The sequence below is a fragment of the Rosa chinensis genome, chromosome 6, assembly GCF_002994745.2.
Source record: "Rosa chinensis cultivar Old Blush chromosome 6, RchiOBHm-V2, whole genome shotgun sequence".
Classification (NCBI taxonomy): Eukaryota; Viridiplantae; Streptophyta; class Magnoliopsida; order Rosales; family Rosaceae; genus Rosa; species Rosa chinensis.
The window spans coordinates 59,239,712-59,256,643 of NC_037093.1; the positions used below are offsets into that span (position 1 = coordinate 59,239,712).

The 16,932-nt window shown below is 37.3% G+C and overlaps 4 protein-coding genes across 10 annotated transcripts; 2 read left to right on the top strand and 2 right to left on the bottom strand.

Moving 5' to 3' along the window:
• Nucleotides 1-311: 311 nt before the first annotated feature.
• On the top strand, nucleotides 312-4,061 carry LOC112174790 (heparanase-like protein 3). 2 transcript variants are annotated; one of them, XM_040507645.1, is made up of 10 exons: nucleotides 312-425; nucleotides 616-1,231; nucleotides 1,684-1,720; nucleotides 1,806-1,989; nucleotides 2,133-2,281; nucleotides 2,371-2,604; nucleotides 2,700-2,889; nucleotides 2,999-3,124; nucleotides 3,218-3,317; nucleotides 3,514-4,061. In XM_040507645.1, exons 2-10 carry the CDS (start codon nucleotides 983-985, stop codon nucleotides 3,859-3,861), a joined length of 1,617 nt encoding a protein of 538 aa, XP_040363579.1. In that variant the 5' UTR covers nucleotides 312-425; nucleotides 616-982; the 3' UTR covers nucleotides 3,862-4,061. The 2 variants fall into 2 exon arrangements, with proteins under 2 accessions (XP_040363579.1, XP_024168369.1); XM_024312601.2 differs by lacking the exon at nucleotides 312-425 and having other exon boundaries at nucleotides 484-1,231.
• Nucleotides 4,062-5,763: 1,702 nt separating this feature from the next.
• On the top strand, nucleotides 5,764-9,413 carry LOC112172083 (cysteine--tRNA ligase, chloroplastic/mitochondrial). 6 transcript variants are annotated; one of them, XM_024309258.2, is made up of 9 exons: nucleotides 5,764-6,154; nucleotides 6,258-6,321; nucleotides 6,519-6,680; nucleotides 6,948-7,118; nucleotides 7,225-7,506; nucleotides 7,654-7,779; nucleotides 8,135-8,338; nucleotides 8,658-8,759; nucleotides 8,972-9,413. In XM_024309258.2, exons 1-9 carry the CDS (start codon nucleotides 5,817-5,819, stop codon nucleotides 9,206-9,208), a joined length of 1,686 nt encoding a protein of 561 aa, XP_024165026.1. In that variant the 5' UTR covers nucleotides 5,764-5,816; the 3' UTR covers nucleotides 9,209-9,413. The 6 variants fall into 6 exon arrangements, with proteins under 6 accessions (XP_024165026.1, XP_024165027.1, XP_040365731.1 ...); XM_024309259.2 differs by having other exon boundaries at nucleotides 5,998-6,154; nucleotides 6,254-6,321; XM_024309261.2 differs by having other exon boundaries at nucleotides 6,081-6,154; nucleotides 6,254-6,321; nucleotides 6,486-6,680.
• Nucleotides 9,414-9,529: 116 nt separating this feature from the next.
• LOC112172085 (hydroxyproline O-galactosyltransferase HPGT3) lies at nucleotides 9,530-13,696 on the bottom strand. Its single transcript, XM_024309262.2, has 12 exons — nucleotides 13,349-13,696; nucleotides 13,189-13,252; nucleotides 13,033-13,082; nucleotides 12,765-12,943; nucleotides 12,455-12,515; nucleotides 12,246-12,318; nucleotides 11,670-11,793; nucleotides 11,473-11,560; nucleotides 11,299-11,349; nucleotides 10,761-10,832; nucleotides 10,173-10,285; nucleotides 9,530-9,944 (listed from the first exon to the last, which is right to left on the bottom strand). Exons 1-12 carry the CDS (start codon nucleotides 13,477-13,479, stop codon nucleotides 9,922-9,924), a joined length of 1,029 nt encoding a protein of 342 aa, XP_024165030.1. The 5' UTR covers nucleotides 13,480-13,696; the 3' UTR covers nucleotides 9,530-9,921.
• A 523-nt stretch (nucleotides 13,697-14,219) lies between these two features.
• On the bottom strand, nucleotides 14,220-16,814 carry LOC112168966 (ER membrane protein complex subunit 7 homolog). The gene is made up of 7 exons (XM_024305896.2): nucleotides 16,599-16,814; nucleotides 16,468-16,511; nucleotides 15,327-15,435; nucleotides 15,130-15,193; nucleotides 14,925-15,041; nucleotides 14,718-14,826; nucleotides 14,220-14,554 (listed from the first exon to the last, which is right to left on the bottom strand). Exons 1-7 carry the CDS (start codon nucleotides 16,691-16,693, stop codon nucleotides 14,469-14,471), a joined length of 624 nt encoding a protein of 207 aa, XP_024161664.1. The 5' UTR covers nucleotides 16,694-16,814; the 3' UTR covers nucleotides 14,220-14,468.
• Between the last annotated feature and the right edge of the window lie 118 nt (nucleotides 16,815-16,932).

Below are 16,932 nucleotides of genomic sequence, written 5' to 3' on the forward strand. Positions count from 1 at the left end.
CACAATAGGTAATAGAATCCGAATATAATTGAATACCTAGAACACTTTCCTATTATAACTCTAAACCCTAGTTTGTAGAGGCACACAATATGTCGACAGAGGTGTTGACTAATTTTTGCAACAGAGGTGTTGCCAGTCATTGTCATGGTTCATGGCCAGGGTGGTGACACTAACCAGGACCAGGAGAGAAGTCCTCGTGCGTTGTTGTGTTTCCCACCAAGCATGTCAAAACATATCAAAGTCATAGTTATCCTACTAATTAATTAATGATGTTGAAGTGTTCGAATTAAAATTTCCTACTTACAAGATAAGGCTCCCCCTTTATTCAAAAAAAAAAAAGATAAGACTCTCCCCAGATTCCACCTATAAGATTCCAGGACCTTCCATTGAAACCTGCCTTGGTTGATCTCAAACAGATCAGAAAGGTGAGTGTGTATATATATATATATCATCTAGTTGCCTTCTATTGCTATTTTTCAAAGTAAAGAAAAAATGTTTGACGAAATACTTATAAAAATAAAAACAAGAAACTTGAACTTTCCTGCTCTACGTGCTCAGTTGAAAATCCTAGATCCATCACTGAATTTCTTGGTTCAAAACATAATGGTGTTGCAGGCCGTTACAAACAGGGTTTGAAAGTCAAAATGCTACGTTTGTTTTGCAGTGAGTCTCGAAATGGCTCTTCTGAGACGATGAAAATAACATCTTTGGTAGTGGGTCGGCAGAGGATGGATAAGAGCTGCACTAGACTGCACTTTAGTTTAGCTTACATCATAGGTGTATATGCATGCTCCACACTAGTCAATGAGTCAGATCACCAAAACCCAAGTCAATCACCCACTCACTAGCTTCTTCCCCAGTTGTTGTCTCTCATCGAAAAGACCAATGTGAACCGTAGCATTAAAGCCAAGCCTGCCGCACTTCCATGGCAGTTAGCTAGCTAGTATACCTATATAGAAACAGAGACTACTGCACAGGTTGAATGTGTGAAATAATGCGTGCTCTGGTTCTTCTCTTCTTCGTTTGCTTCTGGCTGTACGATGTCACTCACAACCACAACTCGATCTCTGTGGCTTCACAGAGCACGGAGGAAGACACTGTCTTTGTCAATGGAACAGCTGCAATCGGAAGCATAGACGACGACTTTGTTTGTGCTACAATGGATTGGTGGCCGCCGGAGAAATGCGACTATGGAACTTGTAGCTGGGGCAATGCTTCTCTTCTTAATCTAGTAAGTCATAACCCTCCTAATACCTTTCGATTCCATGCCAAATAGTCCATACTTACATACATGTCTCCTTTTTCTCTTTCTGGGTCCATGTAAATCAGTGAACAAATTTCACACCTTAAAGTCCAGGGGTGTGTCTTTTGCAATATCCAAATCTTGATTTTGTGTTGTTGCTCAACTTTGTAATTAAAAAGTGAAACCACTCGATTCTTGTAGAGGGTTGTTCTTGGTTTGATACTAGCTCGAGGTTGAAAATTATGATCTCAATAGTTTACTGGTGACATAATATTTGTCAACTAGTATGGTTGACCTATTCCTAAGATGCTCTTCTCCTTTGTCCAAAAAAAAAAAAAAATTGAGAATGAATATGAAACTTGCAGTAACTTCTACGAATTTGCATTATTTGATTGATATTCTAATTCTGATGTGTATTTTCTTGTTTTCTCTTATGGCAGGACCTTGGCAACGATATACTTTTGAATGCAATAAAAGGTAAAGGAGTCTCATCTGCCATAAATTAATTCTAGTTTGCAAATATAATGCTGTAGATAGAACTCACCTCTTTATTTTATTGTAGCATTTTCACCCTTGAAACTTAGGCTGGGCGGCACCTTACAAGACAAAGTCATATACCAGACAGAAGACAGTCCAAAACATCATACTTCATTTGTCAAAGATAGTTCACAGTTGTTTGGCTTCTCTGATGGTTACTTACCTATGCCTAGATGGGATGAACTGAACATTTTGTTCAAGAATGCTGGGTAAAGTATCTACTTAAATACCTTAAAATAGTTTGACAGTGAATTGTGCATCTTATTCGAATCAATTTATTCCTATCCGATCTTCGATTCTCTCATTAACTAGATAAAATTTTCTGAATGTGAAGTTGTTAAATTTAAAACAGGGCTGTTGTTATATTTGGACTAAATGCACTGCAAGGCAGGACCATAGATTCCCATGGTGCTGCTGTGGGTGATTGGAATGCGAGTAATGCTGAATCTTTTATAAGATATACAGTCAACAAAGGATACACAATTCATGGTTGGGAGCTAGGTAACTCTTCTATACCATACTTTTTGGTAGATATGTTGAAAGCCATATATTCTTGGAAAGCTGTTAAGAAATTTGATCTTCATGCTCAGGTAATGAACTATGTGGGAGTGGAGTTGGAACAAGAGTCACAGCAGACCAATACGCTTCAGACATAAACTCTCTCCATAACAAGGTGCAAGATATTTATTCAGGTTCTGAATTAGCTAAGCCACTAGTCTTGGCACCAGGAGGGTTCTTTGATTCCAGTTGGTTCTCAGATTTTGTTGATAAAGCACCTCAATCTGTTCAAGTACTCACACACCACATATACAACCTTGGTCCAGGTATATATATAAGTACTTAACTTCCAATTAATTTTTGGCTATTGAACTTATTAAATGGCACTTGCCCGTTTCCCTTTTTGATCATATGATTTAAGGTAGTGCCCCGGATCTTGTTGACAAGATCCTCGATCCATCTGTTCTTGATGGTATTTCCAAAACCTTCAGTGACCTACAAATGCTACTTAAGAATTCAAAAATTTCAGCAGTGGGATGGGTTGGTGAATCAGGAGGTGCTTACAACAGTGGTCACAATCTTGTTACAAATGCATTTGTATTCAGTTTCTGGTAACTAAGTTGAATCTCAACTTTTTCTTCTACTTGATCTGCTTCTATAGTTTCTAAACATTTTGATGAATTACGAAAAATTTATGCGTGTGTTCCACTAACCACCCAGGTACCTGGACCAGCTTGGGATGGCAGCATCTTATGATACGAAAACATATTGCAGACAAACACTCATTGGTGGAAATTATGGCCTCCTTGACATCCAAACCTTTCAACCAAATCCTGATTATTACAGGTTAGTACATATCATGAAGACCAACACTAGTCTTCTTGATCTACATTCCAAAGAAGAAACCAGACCGATTTGACAAATGTATTGCCTTTGCAGCGCTCTTCTTTGGCATCGTCTAATGGGAAACAATGTCCTGTCAACAAGCTTTTCCGGGACAAAGAAACTGCGCACTTACTCTCATTGTTCCAAGAAAACAGTAAGTATAAGAATTGCACAAAAACTCACTTGTAATGAAGGAAAATGTTCTTCTGGTATATGTTCGGGATGTTATGTTGCTAGACTATCGATAATTGAATTTATACTCTTGTTTGAGATCTCATCTAGCAACATAACATTCGAGGGGCAATGAATTGTAAAGATAATCAATCAACTTTCTTCTTTGATCAATGCAGCAAGGAATCACAGTGCTGCTCATCAACTTAGACGGTAACACTACAGTTCAAATCGATGTTTCAACTGAAAATGGTGGCAGCCGCAGTAGTTTGAATTTGGAACAAGGCCTCAAGGATTCTAAAGCAACCAAGAACGATGTAAGAGAAGAATACCACCTAACAGCTAAGGATGGGGACTTGCACAGCCGAGTAATGCTTCTAAATGGGAAAGAACTGACCGTAGAATCAGCAGGGCAAATCCCAAGCTTGGAGCCAATGATAGTAGGGATGTCAGATCCCACCTCTGTGGCACCTTTCTCTATTGTATTTGTTCACATTCCCAACATAACTGTCCCTGCTTGTAAATAGATAGAGTTCTTCTTTGTGATCAAAGACTTGTAAGATTAACAAGATATTACAAGTCTTTAGTCAAAATTTACAAGAAAAGGAAGAACTCTTAATTTACAAGAACTTTCTTTTCTTTCATTAGTCTTTGAGCCACAAGAATAAATGTGGCAGCTTAAAAGGAATGAATGAATGATGATCATTGCTGGATCCCAGAAAACAAATATTTGTGAAAGCAAAGCTCTTTGTGACCTAAGCTAACTCAGTTTTCTTCTTCTTTTAATTTTTTTAAACTAAAAATATAAAGGAACCTAAAATAGGATACCAAAATGGACAGTAGACTACTGTATTGTCAAATCGTACATGTCAACATATAGATTGCCAAAATTGGAACTACGGAGATTTTTCCATATGAATTCAAAGAGTTTTTCTATTGGAACCTCCAAATTTACTCACTTGACCTCTATGCTTTTTACACCTCCTATCAAATTTTTAAATACTAAATTTACTCATTAAACCTCATTAAAGTTCCTCAAATAACCTCACGCATATAATTTACAAACAAACTAAGATCTTTATAATAAAAAACTTAGTCATTTCAATGATTTAATTACTCTATAAATCTTAATTACATCTCCATTCCTTAATCAGACAACATAAATCTCTTATCCAATAAAAAAAAATCAAAAGGTATTGAGTTTTAAAAATTATTAAAAATAACATGAACTATTATGTGATTTGTTTATTTACTTTTTCTTTTTTAGCTGTGCAAAAAAAAAAAAAACAGATTAATCATTTTTACTTAATGTTTCTCTATTTTCTGTACCTCATGATTAATTATTTAAATTTTTATTTATTTATTTTTATTTGCTAGCTCTATTTTTTTCTTCTTTTGCAAATATAATGGATGGATTTAGATTTAAGTCATAATACAAATTATTTTGTTCTCCCTGACCAATATGCGTTCAATATGCATATCATACATTTTTATCTTAATCATAGTTTTATTTCTTATTAAATATATATATGAATGCTTTATTGAGTATGTAGTGAAATTGAAAAATGAAAATAGATAGGGAAAATAATAAAGAATGCAATATAATATTATTGAATTGGAAAGTCTAGAGAAAATAAATATAACAATTTTTTTGGTATAATTATTGTCCTTAATAGTCATTTTATAGTAGGTTATATATGTCATTTAATAATTCATAATAGAGTGAGCTAGGTCAAGTGAGCAGATTTGGAGGTCTCAATAGAAACTCTCGAATTCAAAACTCTTTGAAATCATGTTTTGAAGAAAAATTCTTACATACGGCAGCCGCACCACGTGACCGTGCGGCTGCCCAATCAGAACCCACAAAAAAATTCTTTAATTCTGAAACTGCCCCTACTTTTTTAAAGTGAAATACTTAAAATATCCTCCTACTAAGGGTCTGATTGGTCAGCACGTACCACGTGTTCCTTGCGCCGTACACAAGACTTTCTCTGTTTTTAAACTCTCAAGTGAACCAAAAAGTGAAAAAGGCCTCGAGAGGCTCAAGGTCTCCAACATCACCCAAGAACTATTTCATAACCACGTGGAAACTAGCGTATCAAAAAATAAAAAACCACGTGGAAATTAATTCTAAAATTTTTTACCACCAAAAATAAATTTTAAAAATCTTGGCCATTTGCCCATTTTTCACCAAATTGTGGATTATAATACACGGTTTTTTAGTTAAAATTGTAGTTTCTTGTTTTCTCACAAAAAATTACCCGTTCGTAGGACATAAGTTTTGAAGAACTTACATAATTAAAAAATCTCGACCCAATTTTTAGCTACGATTTTGGAAAGATTAAAACACAGAGAAATTCATATCGGATCCCAATGGACCAGACCCGAGCCCAGACTCTGGCCCAGCTACTCTCGTTCATAAACCACACAGAAATAACATATCCGGGAAGCACAGTAGCTCAGGGAACGTTGGAGAGCAAACATGGGTACTCTGCTCAAGTGCTACAGACCCTTCTTCTCAACTCGGACGCTTCAACTCGGAACGCACTGTTTCAACAACCCCAAAAGGAGAATCCGCTGCCTGAGTACTACTACCACTACTTCTTCAAGCCACTCCCAGCCGTCGATTGATGTCGCCACCAAATCGGAGAGTCCAGCGTCGTCGGAGCTCTGGCTGCACAACACAATGAGCAGGAAGAAGGAGCTCTTTAAGCCCAAAATTGAAGGCAAAGTGGGCATGTACGTCTGTGGAGTCACAGCTTACGATCTTAGCCATATCGGCCACGCTCGCGTCTACGTCACTTTCGATGTTCTCTACAGGTCCATCTTCATCTTCTTCCTCTCGCCTTTATTTGTTTGAATTCGAATTCTGTTTCGGTTTCTTTTGCTGATTTGAGACTGTTTGGTTTTGAGAAATAGGCAGATATCTTAGGCATTTGGGCTATCAAGTCACTTATGTTCGAAATTTCACCGACGTTGATGACAAAGTGAGTTTCTTTATGATAGGCTAGTGCTTTTCGATAGTTAGATGCACATTGTTCTACTGTTTTCGGTTTCGTGGTTACGAAAAGTTGTGAATTTGGTTGAAAATGTACGTGAGTTGGAAAATTTGGAAGCTGAGTACCAATTACTATCCACATTGGTATTACAGGATTGCTGAGTCTGCCCTTTTCGAATTCTGTAGATAATTGCTAGAGCAAATGAATTGGGGGAGGATCCAATCAGTTTGAGTAGACGTTACTGTGAGGAGTTCAATCGAGATATGGAGTATCTCCATTGCCTGCCTCCTTCTGTGGAACCACGAGTGTCTGATCACATGCCACAGATCATTGATATGATTAAGCAGGTATTTTCCACTCATGTTTGGGCTCAAGCTTTTAGCACCTCGTGTTCTTTCAGAAAGGGCGCACTAACCTTATGCTTTGCCTAAGTGTGAGTCTTGAGGATTAAACTTGGAAGTGCTTATGATGTTTATATATTTATTATTTAGACACATCATTGATGAACCTGTTATCACGCTTCACATATGTCATCTGTGTAGCTAGACCTTAGGATGTTTTCCTCAGATGCGCAATGTATCAGGTACTGATTTTTTGGTGTGCTTTATGGGCAGATTATTGAAAATGGACATGCCTATGGAGTTGATGGGGATGTGTATTTCAGTGTTGACAAGTTCCCAGATTATGGACGTCTATCTGGGCGAAAATTAGAAGATAATCGAGCCGGTGAGCGAGTCACTGTTGATTCAAGGAAGAAAAATCCTGCTGATTTTGCTTTATGGAAGGTAGTGTCTTGAACTCAAGTAACTGATGGTAGCTATTGGTTATGCTCTCTTGTTTTTGTTAATTAATTCAACTGCAGAAGTTTAATGAAATCTTTTAATGTTACAGTCTGCAAAGGAAGGTGAACCCTTCTGGGACAGTCCATGGGGCCCTGGAAGACCTGGTTGGCATATCGAGTGCAGTGCCATGAGTGCTGCTTATTTGGGTTACTCTTTTGACATACATGGTGGAGGGATGGACCTTGTATTTCCCCACCATGAGAATGAAATTGCTCAGAGTTGTGCTGCATGTAAACAAAGTGATATAAGCTACTGGATACACAATGGTTTTGTCACTATAGACTCCGAGAAAATGTCGAAATCCCTAGGGAACTTCTTTACAATTCGGCAGGTAAAAGGATACCATACTTTTTAGAGTGGTCACAATTTTTTTTCTTCTAAATTGTTGGGAACCATCTTTCTAATGGTTGAGTATCTAGCTTTAGAGTCAAATTCTTGTCTGATTTAATACTTAAGTTATAAATATTTGATATTTCAGGTTATAGACCTATACCATCCATTGGCTTTGCGACTTTTCTTATTAGGGACCCATTATCAGTCTCCAATCAACTACTCTGATGTGCAGCTTGAAAGCACTTCAGAGCGGATCTTCTACATATTTCAGGTATAACATCCTACTTCTCATGTACGCAACCAATGCCAAACACATACATGGAACCACAGCAAAGGTGCATGTGTATAAAATACAGAGTGACAACCCGAAATATGTGGATCACATATATTAGTGTATATTTTTTTTTTTTGGTCCAATTTGCTGTTGTTCTTCAGAGCAATTTATATTCTTTACTCATTAATGGAAGATGGGATTGAATATTTCTGAATAGTTTGTTTTATGCAAGCACGATTTCACAATATGTTGAGAATTAATACCCAGAAGGGATCTTTTTAAATTGTTTATGTACTTAATATGTTCCCAATGTGTAGTATCTGTGCTAATGAAAATTAATCTTTGGTTTCAGACTTTATATGATTGTGAAAGTGTCGTAAGCCAGCATGTTGTGCCAACCCTGAAGGATACCATTCCTCCTGAAATAGTGGAAAGCATCAATAAGTTCTACAATGTTTTTGTAACATCAATGTCAGATGATCTTCACAGTTCTGTTGTTTTTGGTGCATTATCAGACCCATTAAAAACTATGAATGATCTGCTACACACTCGCAAGGTATGGTGAAGTGTTCATTAATTTTAACCTTGAGATTATAATTAATAAAATGTAGGCAAGCATGTAGAAACTCTTTATCCTAAGGGTGTGATGTAGCTTTTATTTTGATTTGCAAATAATGTACGGTTAGTTTTGTATATCAAAGGAGGAGGGTTCAATGCATATACTGTCAGGATAGAATGAAATTGTGAGTCAGTTTGTTCAATCTTCTGTACAACTCATGTCCTTATTTCTCATTAATGATATAATCTGTACCCTAGCTTTTATAATCATTTCTTCAAATTGTGTTGATCTCTGCATCCTTTGTAAATACATACAGGGCAAGAAGCAAGCATTGAGGATAGAGTCTCTTGCAGCTTTGGAAAAGATTACCAGGAATGCTTTAAGCATTTTGGGATTACTGCCTGCAAGTTACTCCGAGGTACAGAAGTTGGTCTGAGGAGACTACTCTCCACTGCATTATATAAACATGATATTTCTTTGCGTTTTACAAGAAACTTGCATCACCACATCTTGCATTATTCGATTCCTGAACTCCTAATGCCTCTATTAGCTTCCTGGGTTTATTGTAGAACTGTCTCATCTGTGGTCGGTGTTTGTTGTATAACCTGACAAAACATTTTTATGCTACAGATTCTGCAGCAGCTGAGAGAAAAAGCCTTGAAGCGTGCAAAATTAACAGAAGATCAAGTATTGCAGAAAATCGAGGAAAGAACTGCAGCAAGGAAGAACAAAGAGTACGAAAAATCAGATACAATTCGAAAAAATTTAGCTGCTGTGGGAATCACTCTTATGGACAACCCAGATGGGACAACATGGAGACCAGCTGTACCTCTTGCAATTCAAGAGCAGCAGGTGGCATCTCCTTGACTGGCTTCTGGTCAACATATGGTACGGATTAGGTTTACTCTCTTCAGAAATGATTCGAAAAAATAGGATTTGTGAATTCATGTTCAGTTGTAATAGCCATGAGAAGAAATTTTTTTAGCATTTGATGAAGTTTTGGCGGCCATTTGTAATTCCCAATTCAATGCTGTCAATAAATTTTGCCATTAACTGTTGTCTTTAAATTCAATGCTGCGCATTCTCCAAAAAAAAAAATCAATGCCATGAGTTTCTTGGACCGAGTACAGCAAGTAAAACGAGCTACATTGCCACTCCTGGGGAAGAGGCAGACAATGCATAACACAATGCAGCAAGTCAAGTGAGAAGCTTTAATATCATTGATCATGTAAGATTCATAAGCCAATACAACCCGTAGTCAACCATCACTCACTCACTCACATTGAACAGCTCTAATCCGCTGCAGTGTCCAGTGCGCAGTGTGGTCAACCCGTCTATCACTAATAAAAAAGTGTGCTCAACCCGTCTATCACTAATAAAAAATAATAAGAGGAAGAAAAAAAAATCCTCCTCGACCTTCATAAAAGAATGATCTTGCAAATCCTTTGTAGCCTTCACAGCACCTCAGCTCAACATAGACGTGGATTGTGATCCAAATGTTAATTCTGACGGCTCACGCAGAACTTGCTGAACAACCGGATCTGTTTCCCTTCTAACAAGAGATCTTATCCCCCTCTTCATCAAGCTAATGAACAGACCTTGTCTGCAAGATTGGAAATTAAGGACAAATGGCGATCGTTAACACAAGTTACATCAATGAAGTCAAGAATAACCAGAAAACTGGGTAAAATGACTCAAAACAGCAGCTCGCTCTCTGGTTATTCTTGACTTTCAAGCTAGAAGACCTGAGACAAGATTTTTTTTTTTTTTTTTTTTTTTTTGCAAATTCTTCTTCTCTGTTCTTTTAGCAAAAACTAAGCATGGAAGTTACCTTGTCTAATGCTACTACAGCAAAGACGGTTGTCATCAATATAAGTCGCTTGGATACCCATCATCCATGAACCCACTGATACATCATCATGAGCATAAGTCTTCAAAGATGCACTGCAAATCAAAAGCAAACTGAAATGAGATCTATATTTTTTAACAGGAATAATTTTGCTAAGTAAGTCCGTGAAATTTCTCATTAAAAGGTAAACAAAATCATGCAATAGAAGTTGCAAAACAGCTTAAACTCCAAAATCTTATCCATCTTATATTACAAAAACATCCCATAACCGACTTAGGCACTGACATTTCAATGAGAGATCTGTTTCATTTCATTTGTGACTGAACAAAGAAATTCAGTCCTCAAATACTGAATATGTACTATAAAAAAAAAAATTTAATTTCAATCTTACTGCATACTTATAAGCTAGGTACCATTCAATGTAACTACTCAAGAGTTTTCACTTATCATGGATAACTCTGACAGCGACCTGTGATGAATACAACCCAAGCAACAAACTACTTTGATAACTTGTAACAAACTATATCCAAAAGAGAACCATTTTCCCCAGCTCTAATTTTGAGAACAGACCTGTTAACGTTTATGTACTGAGCTAAGTTCTTCGATAGTATGAAGAGTGAAGTACCGGCATGTCGAAAGTACCTGAAATGGGCAAGAGGTGATTGGAATGATACAACTTCAACTAAAATTTAGCCAGTGAGAATATCTTGCACTTGTGACTACCTGAACTTGATATGTAGCAAATCTCAAAACCACCTAAATAGAATTTAGTGAGTAACTAAGTAATTTTAGAAATTGTCCTTTTATCTGACACTCAAGCTCATAATGTTCTAATCCTAGATCTAAGAGTTCGAACATGACAAATACACACTCACTCTCTACATGTATCCATGGCATACATAGAACATACACAGACACAAAAGGATCTACTAAGCAACAGCCATTACATTTTTTTTCTATCATCATGATCAAAACACTAAAATCACCTCCCTATCTTGACCGATTACTACAGATGGAGTGTGTGTGGGTGCACAAGTGAATCAACAGACATAAACTATTCAAAGCCCCATTATATGCTTTTTTTGTTCCATAGGATTGATCCACTTACGATTTCTGATCCCCAAACTTCCACCAGTCAGGTTCATACCAAGACTTTCCCCTGCAAATCAAAACATTTTCTGTGCTCAAAAGCTGCATTATATTTGCAGTATAAACAATCAAGATCTACAAGAGAAGAATACAATAACGTTGCACAAAGGTATAGGGATACAGAAGTATGTACTCTTCAGCAATGACATCTCCTGACTTCATACAACCAATATAAGCACTGTCTTGACCACGACGTTTTTCAAGAAGTCCGATTATCCCCTCTGTGTCAGGTGAGGAAAAAAAGTCTTAAATGACAAGTGAAAAATGTTCTCAATAGGGTGGAACGTAGGCTTAATATTTCTCACAAAATTATAGAAACTGAAAATTTACCAAGGTCAAGATTGATATTGTCATCAACTTTTACATAAAATTCAGCATCCCAATTTCGAACTGCGGTACTGAAGAAGAACTTTGCTTTCTTAGGCAACTCTTCTTGAGCCTCCTCATGACCTTCCTAATGTAATAATTAGTACATATTAGACTATATATTATAGAAATGATAAATTCAAGTCAGCAGTGATATAAAGGGCAACCAACAACGGCTTTCGCTAAAATACAGAAATGATAAATACAAGTCATCAGTGATATAAGAGGCAATCAACACCGGCTTTCGCTAAAATTTATCCACTTCAATTACATCAAGCGTTGTTGCCCACACCAAAAACTCTAATTATGTGATGAATTGTGTTTTATTGCACATGACCAATACAGTATAACAAACGCCTTATCACAACATTTGTATATTCAAACAGGTTACTCTAATCCCTAAGTAGAGTTCAAAATTTATCTACGCATCACTTGTCATTTATCATTATATTACAACTTTATGTCTCCTATAATACTTGTATAGCCTGGGGCAAACGATTGAACCAGATGTACGAGAGTAACAGTAGACTTATTGCTTACAAGAATCAAGAAATCCTGTGTCGCACGACTTTCCTCATCAATATTGCGGTCTAAGCTATCGCCTTTGTTGGGACTGCAAGCCACAATAAATAAAATGATAAGAAGAATGTCCCGTAACAACTATCACAGTTCAGCCAGAGCAAATAAAACTCCAATATAAACCAACAAAGTTTATAGTACTATCATTGGGGATAAGGTGCGAGAAAAACCTCCGACCAATCACAAAACGTATGACTACTCCTCTTTCTTCAAGTTTTTTCAAAGCATCAACTGCAAAGGTCAATAGGAATATATATAATATATTGTTGTTAGTAAAGAAAAGGTTTAAATGTTCTTAATGTTAGTCATCAGAGATAATCTATGGTGCTAGACATCCTACACAACACATTCTCTTTATCTGATCCTAAATGGATGAAAGTGACTTAATCTCAATCAGTGTGCATAGAAACCTAACTTGTAATCCTAACATCTATCAGAGAAAGAACGTAAAGTAAAATTTCAACAGAAGTCGTAACTGACCTTTAGGCATCCAAGACCCTCGAAACCCATTCCGCTGCAAACGGCTGCCAAATCCGGTAAAAACTCCAATAACAGCGAGAAATGGACCAGAGGTTTGCTTCAAGTTGTTCTTGAGGTAGCCTTGACTCTTGGCCAACGTCAAGTCCATCTCAGCTTCAACAATCCTCCTCTCCAGGTCCCTAAAAACCATCACCATTACTACCAAAACAAACACTAGGCACAACTCAAATAAAATCCGACTACGGATAAACGAAATGTAGGAACATACTTGCATCCAAGGACTGCTAACTTATCTTCAACTGAAAGCACCATCGGTCTCTGGCAACAAATACATCACATATTAAACAAACAGATGCCGTCAATTTTCACCAGATTTTCAGTTTCTATGAACTAAAGCTCGGAATTGAGAGGTTTGGAGATGAACCTGGCCTAAGTTTTTCTTAAGAAGATTAGCTAAGACTGTTCTGTTCTCCGCATCTTGCCACAACCTGCATAAAGTTGCCGACTCCATGAAAATCAAGCACTCTTAAAGATCAAACACAAAGCTCAGGGAAACAAATAAAGAAGAGAAAATGAGAACGTACCGGCCGGCGACGTAGAGCCAAGCGACGCAGGAGAAGAAGGCCAAGAAGATGGAAGGCTTGGAAGTTTGAATAGGCTTCGATCTCGATCGTCTGTCCGATTTCGACGTCGTCGTCGTCGGTAAGCTCTCCATCTCAATTATCAAAACAGAGAGAGAGAGAGAGAGAGACGGAGCAAATGGACAAGACTGGAAATTAGCAACTTAAGAAATGGGATGAAGATGGAAGAAAATCAAAGTCAGAGACGACTGAAGCTTTCCAAATTTTGATTTTGATTTCACGTTGTGCCAAAAGGAGAAAGCTGGGAGTTCCCGATCATTGACATGTGGATTTCTGGTAAGTCCAGCCCATTTCAGAATAACAAGCCCAGGGGACGGGAATAAATTTTATAAATGTAACGACAAACATAAGAAAACTATATTCTAATATTAGGACTCGTCCTGAAAAATTGTAACGCGTAATTACTAATTAATCATATCTTCGTGGAAATTACAAACAATGTCACTACAGCGTAAAGCAACTTTTCTGGTCCTTATTTTCAATCAGAGTTGATGTTACTGAATCCAAAACAAATCAGAAATCAACATTGGAATCATCCAAACCATAAGTCCGAATGGAAAACAAATCAGAAATCAACATTAAATTCCCTCTGAGATTCAATTCGAAGATAATGCTTTCAACGTGAAATCGATCTCATCGCCCATTTTAGAATAACGAGCTCTAAAAGATTCAAAAATTCATTCGATTTTTTTATCACAAAATAGTATTTTCACATTTTGAATATTCAAAAATAAAATAAAAAACCATTTTCTGTTCAGAAGTCATGAACATCGTTCCCATGAGTTAATAAGTTCACATGTATGTGCACTCACAGTTCATCAGAAACGTAGAAATCAAGTTAACACTAATACAGAAACAAAAATGTATTGTCGGCATGATAACATCACGTTTCTTAGCTTCAAAGAATAATAATGCTACAGTATCGGGTAAATTTCTGCAATGGAGTTTTGCTGGGAATAAAACAAAACCCCTAGGGCATAATGGTACACAACATCTCAGCTCCTGATCTAGAAAACACAAGTGCTCCATCTGCATAGAGGGTTGTGGATTTCTATTCAACTGTTTAATTCCTCGCAGCAGCACCCGGTAACATGCTTGCCAGCCCTCCATTTCCCATTGCTTCTTGGGTTCGCCTCATTTCTTCAGGATCTGTTGCATAAAGGAGATTTGATTACATAACTATATGAACTATTCTTATCATCGTGTCAAAACATGCCCATGGAGTCATTTTGACACGATGAAATCTAAAGCAAACCAGAGTCTCGAGCCCATAACAGAATCTAGAAACCTGTAGAGAGCAAAGAATACTCACCCATGTTCTCCACTAGTTTGGGCATCACAAACACAACAATCACCATAAATCCAACCATCAAACCCATGGGGCTCTTTACGACAGACATTATGGAGAAGGGTTCCCTTATCTGTAATCAGATCAAGATAACATGGGGTGAAAAATCCATTATGATAAGAATTAGTGAACTTATTATGTTGAATGGGAAAAGACTTCATTTTAACCAACCTCATAATATTGTTCCTCCCTAAGTGGCTCTAAAACAAATTCAAGTAGACCCCTCCTATTCTCAGTCAGTGCTGCCTGAACCTTGCCTGGGTTTCTGGCACTAACATCAACTCGGACCTAAACAATTTAGTGAAAAATCCCATTAGTCATCATTTCATTTCGATAAGTACAAAAGGAAAGGTATTTTATAGATAAGGAGTCTTACCGGAGAAAAGAAATAACCTATTGCAGACACTTCAATTAGATGAGTCCCTGCAGGTACATTATGGCTTTAAGAGTACAAGTTAAGGATGGACTGTATGCTAAACTTAGCATTTCATACTAAACTTTTATGGAACTTTAACACACAATCATGTAAAATAGTATTAAGGTCAAAATATATCAAAGATAGATTTAGGATACAATGAGAAAAACCCGTCGGGCCTCAGATAGGTAACACTTTGGCCACCATTTAGTATGACTTTGATATTAGATATTTTTCCATGAAGACCAAACCCTTTCACCCCCAGACCTGCAGAACAAATTCAACGATAACAGACATGAGCCATGAGCCATGAGTTTACATTATACAAAAGTATACTGTAAGGGGAATCCATGATGAGATGCAACCGTAGAAGAACCTTCACTTAAATCACAAAGAAAAGAAAACCATAAGTAGTCAATATTGATGATCAAAGTGTAGAGAGTGATCCAACAAACCCCTCCTACAGCAAAGAACCTAAAATCGATGATCGCAGTGTGGAGGGTAATCCTACAAACCCTCTTACAGCAGATAACCTAATTTCGATGATCGCAGTGTGGAGAGTAATACTACAAACGCTCCTGTAGCAAAGAACCTAACATAGGTTTAGCTAGTATTGACAGAACAAACCTCATTACAAGAAATAACTTGACCAAGGACTTTAAAATAATGTGGTCTTATTGGAGGCAGGTGCTGGGTTTCTCTTGTCAACGATGTGAATATTTCACCAAGCATATTCTCAGAACCACTTTCTTCCCCAAATATACTACATGAATACTTTCTCCTTACCACTCAACATGAAACAGAAATGCCAGTCTGCTTTAGCGTTTGCTTTCAGTGAAACAAATAGAGTTGTTTCTACCGACACGTCATAAATATCGATCTACTCTCACTTTTCTTCATTAGAGGAACTCTCATTACCCTCCTTTAAGCACATCTGCCTTCACCAAAGCTTACGAGCATGCCAAACAACAACCAGAAGTAATTTATAATACCTTATGGAATTTCAGGACAGGCTCCCTAAATCAAGTCTTAGAAAAGATAATATAACCTATACGAAGTCCGGTTCCAAATCATGGTAAAAATCCTTGAACTCACAACACTAATCCGATCAACTTAACCACAAAACCAGACCCAGCTACCCCAACACACAAAGCCACTCAAAGCTAACATCTAGCAAAGCTCAATTCAAGTTCATATTTGAAGTCATTGATTGATTGATAAACCGGAAAAATAACCATAGCAGAATACAATATCACAAATTTCTAGAGAAACTAAAACACTACAAATTGAAAGACATACTCGGGATCTTCACTCGGCCATGAATGGTGTAACCCTCAGGAGACCTGCCAAAAAAAAAAAAAAAAGTTTTTTGAATCAAAAAAGTGAACTTCGGAATCATGAAAGCATCTCTGTTTGTTTTGCAATCTTACTCTGGAGAAATTGCGAGCGACGGAGAGATGAGCAGGAAGCACAACTGTAGGAGAAGCACGACAAGGACCGGTCTGGATCGGAAGCTCCACGCCATAACGAGATGAGAGAGCTTTCCCCTACTGCGAGAGTTTCAGAGCGGAAGGAGAGTTTGTTTTTGCCCGATCTTGTGTTACGCACTTTTACTATATTTGGTGTGGCCGCCCAATCAGGGTCGTACACTCTTCTGATTTGAATCCAAATTCTCAACTGAAGAGCAGTCCTGACTCCAAATGATATATGTGGGCCCTACTTTCTTTTTTTACAGCAGTAAAATAACACGTGTCAGTTTTTACA